We start from the raw sequence: 12180 nt of genomic DNA on the forward strand, positions 1-12180 counted from the left end.
TTGAGAGAGAAAAAGTGTATGAAAGAAAGAAAGAAAGTGAGTGAAAGATTGTATATACACCGCCTGCACTTTGTACGAATATTGCGATCATCGTTGTTCAGCGATCTTTTTGTTTCCTTTCGTCGTTTAATAAAGTGAATTCTTCATGACCTCTTCAATTCAATGAAACGTGATCATTTTAATATCATTAATTTACCTTCGTTTTTATACTTTAGAAATTCTCGATTATGATAATCTTTTTTTTTTTTTGCAATTTTTAAGAAAGAAATTGAACGAATGAAGTATGTTCGGGAAATTTTCAGGTTTTTTTATTTTTTATTACTATAATACAATTTGATTGTTGTGTAAAATCTGTTGTAATTATATACTTAAAAAAAAAAGAATGTATCTATGCTTACATCATTAAGGAATAAAACACGGAAGCATAGTACAATAGAACAGAACAACAACCCTATTGTGAATGTTAGATTATCTTTATTATTACATCTGTTTAAAAGACATAACTTATTTATAAAAAATATGAGGATTGGGGTACCGGATGTAAAGGGACGATAAGGAAGAGATGGGGAAGGCAGGATATAATAGGATCAAACAAATCCTTAGTTTATAGAATAGTTAATACTAATAAAACTCAGTACTTTTTACAAGTTACAAAGGAATAACAAGAATCTATCAATAATTGGAAGTTTCTCTAAACTTATCATAGATAACTGTAAATTGGAGCGTGTAAACTTATCTATTCATCTCTTTCGCACTTTCTTCTTTTTCCTTCATTAAAAAAATCGATGCGTATCGCAGTGTTACATTTCATTTAAATTTTGAACACAATTGACAATGATCTTTTACACTAATTACACTTAATTTAACAATCTCCGTTCAATCATTTTACGTTGTATTTATTCCATTACATCGCCTGTACTCTGAATCATACTGATTAAAAATATCAAATTCATTATACGTAACAATATATGATCGAATACTAAATTCTATCACGCGTCATTTATTGTCTGAGCTCGTATCTGATTCTTTACAATATATTATTTAAAAAAAAAAAAAAGAATATTAACATATCTCTTGATATTTTCGTCGTTCGCTATTTGGCAGACTTTTCGTGGCTTTAACAAATACAAAGGCAGTCGTGTGAAGATACACTTAATTCGTTACAAAGATTCTATGTATACATATATATATTCTTTTATATATAAATAAAAAATGTCTCTCCTTAGGAGCATTATAGGTTCGCGAAAATATATCATAGAAAATTGCGTTGGACCCATATGTGTTCTAATGTCTCGGGAAAAATCTCCATCACACTGTTACATGTAATTCAGAATTGCATTAAGGAATATGATCTATGATCACGTCGATCTTCCATGCAACAATTAATTACACGCTTATGTAAATATATATATATATATATATAATATATAATATATATATAATATATATATATAATATTTTTTACACAAATAATATATATACATATTTTTTTTTCTCTGTTCTATGATCCATATTGTAATACGATAAAAAGGAAACATTATTACTGTATATGCGGGAAATCGTCTTATAAAACTATCGATAATCTAGCTCCTTATATAATATAAAAAAAAAAATATATGTAAAAACAGTTTTGTACAAAATCGAGAGAAAAGACAATTACATGGGAGAAAAGTATTCGATACCACGATTATAGATGAGCGGATAGAATGGTGAAGAACAGAGCGTAAATAGAAAGAATAGATGTATAAGTATATTTACAAATTTTCTGTTCAAAGAAAAGCGAACGAGATAAACAAGATTCAAGGAAAAAAAACATGATTATTGTATAAATTCGCGTCACTGCGACATATTGCAGAAGCGCGAAACGAGGTTCGTCTTCCTCGATATATCGACGAATAATTGTTTCTTTTCTCTCGTAACAATCTACGGATTAATACCTAATTCTATTATGCGTACATACCACCAAATTGGTTACGCCGTCGATCACGCATTTTTTTCTTTTTCTAGAAGAAAACTCTCTCGTTTTGGCTTTGGCAGATGAGAGATCAGCGAATCGTCTTACCGCCCGTCTATCAGCTTAATTTTATTTTAAACAATAATTACGCTAGGAAACTCGTTAGTACAATAAACGATCCGATAGATAGCGTATACAAGATGTATCCGCGAATTTGACCGATCTTTCTTGATTTGAATGAATTTTTTTTTTTATTTTATAAAAAAGAGATCTTGGCAATCCGCGGATAATCCTCGTGAAATCGATAGGAAGAGAGTATAACGTATTAAAAAAAAAAAAAGAAATAATAAACAGAAAAATAACATCGTTCGAATGGAATGTCTGCGTATGGAACGATCCCGTTCACGGGTTGAAGACGATTTCTCTGAGGCTCCCGTCGACCGTGAAAAACTTACGTTGCCTTTGTATCTTACATTTAATAGTATGCCTACTAGTCGGTAATAAGATCGGTGTTAAAGGCCATTTGGAAACGCTGCGTTTCAAGATACATAATTTAATAGATTTATCTACGCAAGAATTCCTTATACCCTACTGTTATTTCGAAGGCACGATTCACGACTTTCTGTCCAACGCGGAGCAATCCCTTCTTTCTATGGATTTTTTCGGATTTTACTTCTCTAAACAATGTGTCGCATGTTACAGGTGCCTCATGAGACTATCGCAGCTTATGGACATACGTCGATCCGCATATATCTTTTCTCTTTCGGTTCATAGAAAATATTGTGCGTTACACATATTTAAATAGAATATTACATATTACACTCTATATAATGGTCCCTGTATCGAACACACTCGTGACAGCATGGACGATTCTCCGTTTTCCATATTGTCCTATGTACAATACTATTGTAGATAGCAAGGTATCGTTCCTTATAATTATTTAAAAAAAAAAAAGAAAACTGTCTATCGGGTCTTCACACTGTGGCAAGTCGAAGGCACCATTGTTCGTTGAGCTACGATGCACGAGCTGAGTGCAGAGTACATCGTTTATTATATAATATCTCGATCACGCATAGTTGCTTCTAAAATCTTTATAGTTCTTCAAGAAAAGGCACAATATCGTTGAACGACCTATATAAACGGTGTGTGTATATGTTTCTCGATCCAAAAATATTCCTTTGTATACATATATATATATAATTATTCATCTATATTTATATTCATAAATATTTATATATATATATATATAAAGCTGTGATAATAGTAGTGTACGCATTCGCTCACGCCTCCTGTTCCAAGGCGTAAAACGATCCACAATCTCGTTACACTGTCGACCTTACGAGAGAGCGTTCGTCGCGTGGATCTCCGACGGAGATACCACTTGTAACAAAATATCGGCGAGGATAGCCCTCGAACTCGACGAGCCAATCACAGTAGTTCACGTGCGTACTCGATTTACGACTTACTCGCGCGAGCTAGAGAGCACCTCCGCCTTCATATATAGATCGCCTCGGAGCCCTTGTTACTTTGGTGGGCGGCTCCAGCACCGTACGCGTTCGGCGACGCCATGCACTCGGACCAGTCGCTGTTCGAGTGTGGCGAACTGGAGGACCAGTGACCTGGACTGTCCGGGGACGGCGTCGGGAAGCTTTCTGGCGCTTGCATCAAATGCTGTGGCGTCACATCCGGTCCAGAATGATGGGAGGGCGGCGTCAAATACTGATAGTATTGCTGCGTCTGTTGTTGCGCTTGCTGTTGTTGCGCCTGCTGTTGTTGTTGCGTGCTTTGTTGCTGCTGTTGCTGCTGCTGCTGCTGGATTTGTTGTTGCGTTTGTTGCATTTGCTGCTGTTGCTGCTGTTGTTGTTGTTGCTGCTGCTGCTGCTGCTGTTGCTGGCTCGATGAGTAGGGAAGATTCTCAAAATCGAATCCCACTGGTGGCATGCCGCCGTGCTTTTGATGCGTCGCCTGTCTCATAGCGGCGATGTGGGTGGGTGAAGTGGGCAACGACGGCCTACTTTTCGCCGGAGACGGCGAGCCCATATAGCTCGCCTGTGGCGACAGGGTCATGTTCGATTGCACCGAGTGTGGCGGTGACTGATTGCTATAGGGCGGCGACAACGTGTTCACCATTCCTTGCGCTTGTCGTTGATGAGATGCTAATAATTGGTCGTGAAAATTAGGCAAACCATAATTTGTTGTGAATGTGTCTAGGCCTAACTGTTGAAGGCCTTGCATGGATTGGCCCTTTATGCAATCCTCATACGGTGGCGGTTGTTTCGCCGTTGCCGTGTGACCCACCAACGGAATCGCGTTGCTGTATAAGCTTGCGCTGTCGTAGGGGCTTGGCAAGTTTCCCTCTGCGCCCTCCGCTCCCTGAGGAATCTCCTGGTTTGGGGGCTGGGCTCCGCGTTTCGCCGGTGGCTTTTTTACAGAAGGTTTTCGCCTTACTACCACTACGCCGCCCTCTGACTCGGGACTGTTCGGATTCCCCGTGGATCCCGCTTTTGGCCGCTTCTTGGACTTTGCTTGTTTCGGAGCGGAGCCGATCACTGTGGGATGTGTGATGAGTTGTGGATGATTTGGAGATCCTACAGAAAATAATTGGGAAATTTCAATATCACCGAATTTTTTAGACACCATATGTCGATTCACAGAGTGAAATAAAAAGACACTTACCCATAAGAGGACCATTTGGTATCACGTTCACCATCTGTGGTGATCTAGGCACGTGCTCGTCCAGCAATCTCACGATGTCATGGTGTAATCTCTCACTGGCAACATCTCTCGGTAATCGATCCATGTGATCGGTGATCTCCCTATTGGCGAATGTATCGAGCAACGCTTTACACGCTTCGAAACTGCCTTCTCTGGCGGCGAGGAACAATGGTGTTTCGTCCTTATCATCCTGGGCATCTCTATTTGCGCCATGAACCAAAAGTATGTTCACAGCATCGACATTGTTAACAGCTGCAGCCCAGTGAAGGGCCGTTTTACCACTGTTGTCGGCCGCGTTGATATCAGCGTCCGCATTAATTAGGTCTTCCACCATTCCCTCGGTAGCCAGACGAGCAGCCAAAATCAATGGAGTTGTTCCATCGTGCATACGCGCGTTCAGATTCGTAGCTCTGTTCCTTAAGAGTATTTGGAAGACTCCCATCGCGTCAGCAGCGACGGCAGAGTGAAGAGGAGTTCGACCAGTGTTGTCTTGAGAGTTGGCATCTGCTCCAGCGTCCAGCAGTCTCTTGGCCGCGTCAGCTCTGGCATATCTTGCCGCCAGATGAAGCGAAGTCTCGCCACTCTTATCCGTGGTGGCGTTCAAATCTGCTCCCTGGGCAACTAGATCAGCGATCACAGCGGCTGTACCGTCACTTTCGTCTTCCTCTTCTCCAGTATCCAATCCTCCACCTCGTACAGCTGCCACCATCAATGGCGTCATTCCACAGGGTCCTCTGGCGTCCACGTCTTGGCCATGTTCGAGACTAGGCGGTGTTAAAACTCCAGCGTCCGGCCTACGAATCTCTGCGGCATCTAAATGCTGTTGTGTCCACATTCGAGGCTCCGTTTCCTCGTAATCGGTAATGGCAGTGTGATCGCTAGCGTATCCAGGCTCTATAGCTCTCATTCTTTTCGAAGGTGGTAAATCTGATTCATCGTCTGACCATTGTTGAGCTCTCCCATTTCCAACGTCGAGATCCATGCAGTTCACCGAAGGTTGCTTGTTCAAGTTCCTCATTTCTTGGCCATCCGGACCTCGTCTTCTTGATCTTCGACGCTGCCCACTTCCGCTGCTCGTGCGCAAGAACCCTTCTGGGAACCAGGTGACACCCACTGCTCGTTTCCTTTGCGCTGTGACCAGAACACCGACCAACATCCCTCCAAGTACCACGATGACGACACCGATGAAGACGTACTTGTAGTTGGTTGGAGTGTCCGGATATTCCGGACCCTGTGGTCCAACCACACCTCGAACTTGCTCGATGGGGAAGTTTCGAGACAAAGAATGTTTAGATGCAGTAGCTGCTAAATATTCCGCTGCCTCGTTTGCTGATGGGAAACATACTGCTCCTTGGGTGACGGTACATTTTCTATTGTCGATCTCCAAATAGGCTATTACGCCGCTCTGAGTGTTGGTGTAGATCGTGGTCGGCCGACCAAAAATACTAGTCTGTAATCCTGGATCTCGTTCCCTTCTCCATGGATATATCATATCGTTGCCAAGTTCATCTTGCTTTACTCTTAACGTTGTTCTTAATTCGTGACCAATGTCTCTTAGGAAAGCGACCACGTTGGAGCGGAATGTTAACATGTCCATCCTAACCACCACTGAAATCACACCTTCTGCCAACGATGGTGGTTTCGTATCACAATCGAGACCGTCCCAATTACATTCTTCATTGTCGCAACCGTAATTGCAGAATCCGTCGGCGTAATGTTTGCGACAATAGGCGTCATAAATGGGGCTGTAAAAATAAAAATCATTATTATTAGTTGAATTAGTTGACGTTATTTATGATATTTATATTTAGATATTCATCTACGTTGCAATTACTTACTTGCACGGTGCCAATTTTCCTTCACAATCTCTTCCATCGAATAGACACTGAGGATTATTGCAAACCTCGTCGCAGATATCGTTCATGAAAACGTCCCAACAATTAATTGGAGCAGTGCAATTACGCCATGGATTGATACCCAATGAACAATCGTTTCCATCAAAATTGCAAGCGTATCTGTTACATTCTTCATCACAATGATGATTACCAGATTTTTCTTCGCATCTATTCTCAATGCACTTCTTTCTTTCTAATTCTAAATCAAGATCGTATGCATTCATAGTTTTTTGGATATTGGAATTGGAAGTACCAAAAATACCTCCTCTGTAAGTAGGGTCATAAATTTCGCAGTTTTTACCGGTCCATTTTGGTGGGCAATCACAAGCATAATCGCCAAGAAGATTTTTGCAAACTGCATTAGATTGTTGACATGGATTACTAGCACATTCATCTCTGGCATCTATTTCACAATGCGTTCCTGTTGTTCCAAGAGGACAGTAACATCTATATCCAACTTCTGTTTCAGCTACTCTGCAAGTACCGCCATTCAAGCAAGGTTCTCTATCGCAATAAGAACCTGCGAATTCGCAGTTGTTTCCATAATAATCGTTAGGACAAAGGCAAGTGTGTCCAGCTTGTTTTGCAGTACAAACACCTCCATTCTGACAAGGTGAGCTGTCACAGAAATTCACTTTTACTTCGCAGTGTCGTCCCATGTATCCAGGTTTGCAATTGCAATGATAATTGTTGATCAATTGTACGCAATCTTGAGTCCCTGGCGAGGCACAAGGATTGGACAAACATTCGTTGATGTCGCCTTCGCATTTAGGTCCTACAAATCCTGGAGGACATTTACATTCGAATCCGCCAACCTTATCGGTACACGTTCCATTATTATGACAAGCGCCGACAGTACAATCATCTACGTTGAGCTCGCATATAAAACCCAAGGTTCCAGGAGGACAAGAGCAGCTAAAGTTACTGATAAGATCGTGACACGTACCGCCATTCTGGCAAGGATTAGGTTTGCAATCATCCACGTTAAGTTCACAATTCTGTCCTTGGAAACCTTTGGTACACTGGCATTGATAAGATCCAATAAGATCCTTGCAAGTAGCTCCATTTTGACAAGGAGCAGAATCGCATTCGTTTACTTCTTCTTGACAATAAGAGCCTGTGTACCCTTCTAGACAATGACAGCGGTGGCTATTACCTATATCCTCGCAAGTACCATTGTTACAAAGATTTTTCTCGGGTACTCCCTTTCTTATAGCCGCATCTTTACAAGAAACCATTTCGACGTCGCAGACTTTACCGGTCCAACCAGGAGAACAATTACATTGATACTTGTTCTTCTTTTGGATACAAGTAGCTCCATTTTCGCAAGGATTGTCCGCACACCAGTCGACATATTGATCGCATCTAGCTCCAGTATAACCGTAAGGACAGTGACAGGTATAATATTGAACATGATCGTGACAAGTAGCACCATTGAGGCAGGGCAAACTGTCGCATTCATTGATACGATACTGACAATTTGAACCGGTGTAGCCAGGTTTGCAAACGCAAGTATAATTGTTGATACCGTCTATGCATTTACCACCATTCATGCAACTACTGTCGGTACAATCCTCGTCATTGGTTTGACAATTTATACCGGAAAACCCGAGTTGACATTGGCAGGTATACGAGTTTACGTATTCTTTACAGATAGCACCATTTTGACACGGTTGTGATAAACATTCGTCCACGTCGATTTCGCAATGTTTCCCGCTGAAACCGTCCACACAGAGACAAGTGTAGTCGCCAATACCGTCCAAGCAAGTGCCACCATTTTGACAGGGAACTGTGAATTTTAAATACGTATTAATTACGCTTGTATATGATTGAAATAAAGTAATAATTTTGATGCATGGTACTTACAAGAAGCGCAATCGTCAGTGTTAATGATACAATCCCGACCTTCGTATCCTTTTGCGCAAAGGCATTGATAAGAGCCATTGGTGTTTCTGCAAGTAGCACCGTTTCTACACGGAGACGTCATTACACATTCGTCGACGTCCTCATCGCAGAGTCTGCCAGTGTAACCGACTGTGCAAGTGCAGGCGAAATCGAGAAAGTTCGAGGATGGTGAACACTTGGCGCCATGAAGACATCTGTAAGAGAAAAGAACATATTATTAACATTTCTTCAAAAATTGAACGCTAAAAACACACGCAAATTCATACTTGTTAGGCGAACAAGGATCTAGCTTATCCTCGCAATTCCTTCCCGTATGAGGAAGCTCGCAGACACATTTGTAATCATTGACCAGGTCGATGCAGGAACCGCCATTCTGGCAAGGATTGTTCGCGCAATCGTCGATGTTTGTCTCGCAATTGGTTCCAGCGTATCCAGCGAGACACTTGCAGCTGTATCCATTCAAATGATCGTTGCAAGTGCCGCCATGTTGACAAGGATTCGAGCCGCACTCGTCGATATCTGCCTCGCATCTCTTCCCACCGTAACCGGGCAAACAGTGGCAGATAAATTGGTTCACACCATCCTCGCAGGTGCCACCGTTCACGCAAGGATTGCTCGCACACTCGTCCACATCGCTCAAGCATCTAGCATCGTAATAACCACGAGGACATTCGCACCGGAATCCATTTATCAAATCTATGCAACGGCCGCCATTAGCGCAAGGATTGCTGGCGCATTCGTTGATGTCGGTTTCGCAGTGTTGCCCGGTAAAACCTGGCTCGCACTCGCACGAATATCTGGAAGAAAATACGTAACTCGTAAGAGGATAATAAGCGATCGCAAGGATAAAGACAAAGCTAGATTTTGCTGCGTTGGGTATTCATGCGTGAGCAGTTTGTTAGGGCTGTTGTGAACTCCTATAGGAGTTAAATTCAACGTTATTTTCATTCGCTCAGGATACATTAAAATTCTAATCTCACGAAGTGAGAAAGCTTTTAAGCAATACCATGCATCGACCATTTACAATTCCGTATTTAGATCTCGTTAAAATGGAAAGCCTCGAAAACAAACCCCTTAACCCTTATGTCAATAACCGGTTGAAGAAAATGAAATTTTTCTAAAATTTCTTAATTAATCCAACTCTTCCTTACTTTTCAACTTCTCAAATTTGGAATTTTATTACCAAAATGAGAGATCGAACGATGTCGAGAATCGTGGGCATTGACATAAGGATCAATCGACTAACCGCAAACTCACCTATTGATACCATCGATGCACCTTGCTCCATTTCTACATGGATTGCTATAACATTCGTTCACGTTCACCTCGCAGTTCGTCCCAGACGTTCCAGGTCTACAAATACATTGGTACCCGTTAATACGGTCTTCGCACCTTCCTCCAAACTGGCAAGGGTTGCTCTCGCACTCGTCGATCTGCGTCTGGCACAGCTTCCCGGTGAATCCTGGAAAGCAATTGCAGCTGAAGCTGTTCTCTCCATCGATGCAGGTGCCACTGTGGCAGGGATTCGATTGGCAGTCGTTGATGTTCGTCTCGCAGGAGGCGCCGGTGAATCCTGGTGGACAGTCGCACGTGTACTTGGCTATCGAGTCCTGGCAGATTCCGCCGTTCTTGCATGGCGAGGAGGCGCAGTCGTCTATATTGATCTGACAGTGAGAACCAGCGAAACCGTTCGCACAGGTGCATTTGAAGGAGTTGATCAAATCGGTGCAGACGCCCCCATTTAGACACGGTCTTTCCGCGCACTCATCAATGTCGATCTCGCATTGGGTGCCTGTGAAACCTGAAAAAGAAACGAGTATTAATGTAAGTTGATAAAATTTATAAAAAAATATAACTATTTTAATAATTTAATATTGTAATAAAATTATAATATTGTAATAAAATGAATAATACAAGAATATAATTATCTATTTCACACGTGATCACGAATCGTTTATGAAAAGACTAATATGGCAGTATAATAGATCAGGAGAGAATAGAACAGGAGTGGGAGAAACAAAAAGAATAGTAAAACATATAGCAGATAGATGGTGCCACGTTCTATTTATTACCATCGAAACGTGAGAAGTGAATACGGGTTTCGTAATATTTTTGGTTATGAAAATTTTAAATATTATAGTTGAAGTTATAAGATTTATGTGAATTCATTTAAGAGTAAAATTATCGAAAGTTGTTCTCTAAACTTTAAACTTTTAATTGAGTTTCAACGGACAAAGGATAAAAGAACGACGAAAAACTTGTTTTTTTCGTCAAAATTACTCAACTTCTATGGACATCTTCCATAAAGTTCAATCATCGACTTTAATTGCGATAATTGATGTAATTATTTCAAAGATCATTGTTCTTTATACAAAAAGGTGAGAGGAAAAAAGTGTAAGGAATCAATCGATCAAAAGATGCAATTATCAAGTAACCATCTGTTTCATCTGGATCACTCAACCCGCATCTAATTGAGGCTAATTACGAATGGTCATTCGACTGACGGCTTTATTCATCGAGAATGTTTGCAATTTTCGTTTAACGTGAAAAGAAATGGTTCCTCTCCAAGATCATCATGCTGAAGATTATCATCGGATGCGGTTGGTATATACCGTTACGATCCAACGAGAATTCCTCTGTGTACGATTCTGTTAATCTTGGATAATTGCATGTGCAGCCTCACAAAACCCTTTGAAAATTATTCTCGAATGAGGTACGAAATATCTTTAAGAGGAAACTGTTATAGAAGCTGACCTGTCGAACTGTGTGTTCAGATGCTGCATCGTGTGCTTCTTAATCATCGTAAATTAATGTGTCGTAGAATATGAGTGAAAAGAAATTGGAAAATTGCACGGTGAGTGGTGTTCAATGGCGTTGTCGATACGCTCTCGAAAATTGAGGTTAAGAAAGAAATTTTTTGAGATTTTTTTTTTAAATATTTTTAAATCCATCGAATACTTTAAATATTTTTTTAAAAAATTATTGCAGATATGTTAGTTGATGAAGAATGCAAGATAAAACATTATAACATTGTATGAGAGGTTGATTCTACAAAAGAAGAAAATAATAAAAATTGAAAATATTTCAAATGTATATATGTTTATCTCGCAAATGCAAATACCATCATTAACGTAAAACAACATGAAACGAAAAATCGACAGGTAAAAACTATCGATGAATCTTGAAAATAGATGAAATTAATTTATCAAACTTATTACGCGAGATTTCTCATTCCCCTATACATTTGCGGAATATTCATTATATTTGTTGCGCCAGGTGGTCTTAATGACGATAAGCTACCCCATTTCGGTCCAACACCGCAAAGATAATAAAAGCTCTTCCGTATATACAAAGTAAGTACGGTAGCCAGGACGAATCGCATCACGTCGACGACTTTGTAATTTTCGAGGAAGATAAAAAAGGAAAGCTGCATGGATGCATTTTGCACGAAAGGTATTCTCGCTGCAGGTGGTTTAATTAAATATGAATGAATAATAATTTGAATGAATAATGTATCGATCGAATTTGAATAATATATCAGAATGCAGAGATGGTAATTTTTAGATTTATCTTTCAAAATTAAAGATAAGATATATACATTTAGAAATTGAATCAATTGTAATTTTCGATAATAAGTTTCCAGATTCTTATATCAGATAATAGTATTAATAAAATTATGAAAGTGATAGAAATATTTTCAAATGTATTTTT

The 12180-nt window shown here is 40.2% G+C and overlaps 1 protein-coding gene and 1 long non-coding RNA gene across 5 annotated transcripts in view; one reads left to right on the forward strand and one right to left on the reverse strand.

Moving 5' to 3' along the window:
• Window positions 1-454: 454 nt before the first annotated feature.
• LOC107998104 (neurogenic locus Notch protein) overlaps window positions 455-12180 on the reverse strand; it is a 196827-nt gene continuing 185101 nt past the window's right edge. For 2 of the 3 annotated variants that reach the window (XM_017057142.3, XM_017057143.3), the window contains 6 exons: window positions 9727-10270; window positions 8736-9266; window positions 8431-8663; window positions 6508-8353; window positions 4631-6414; window positions 455-4542 (listed from right to left, as the gene is read on the reverse strand). In XM_017057142.3, coding sequence (XP_016912631.2) covers window positions 3449-4542; window positions 4631-6414; window positions 6508-8353; window positions 8431-8663; window positions 8736-9266; window positions 9727-10270 — 6032 coding nt within the window. In that variant the 3' untranslated portion in view covers window positions 455-3448. The remainder of the gene's footprint in view (window positions 4543-4630; window positions 6415-6507; window positions 8354-8430; window positions 8664-8735; window positions 9267-9726; window positions 10271-12180) is intronic. The other variant, XM_028666933.2, reaches the window with a different exon arrangement.
• LOC107998105 (uncharacterized) lies at window positions 10213-12163 on the forward strand. Of its 2 annotated transcripts, XR_001766124.3 has the most exons (4): window positions 10213-11069; window positions 11147-11323; window positions 11458-11630; window positions 11746-12163. It is a non-coding gene; the product is annotated as an uncharacterized LOC107998105 (long non-coding RNA). The 2 variants fall into 2 exon arrangements; XR_009829206.1 differs by having other exon boundaries at window positions 10213-11323.

This window comes from Apis cerana, linkage group LG3 (assembly GCF_029169275.1).
Source record: "Apis cerana isolate GH-2021 linkage group LG3, AcerK_1.0, whole genome shotgun sequence".
Classification (NCBI taxonomy): domain Eukaryota; kingdom Metazoa; phylum Arthropoda; class Insecta; order Hymenoptera; family Apidae; genus Apis; species Apis cerana.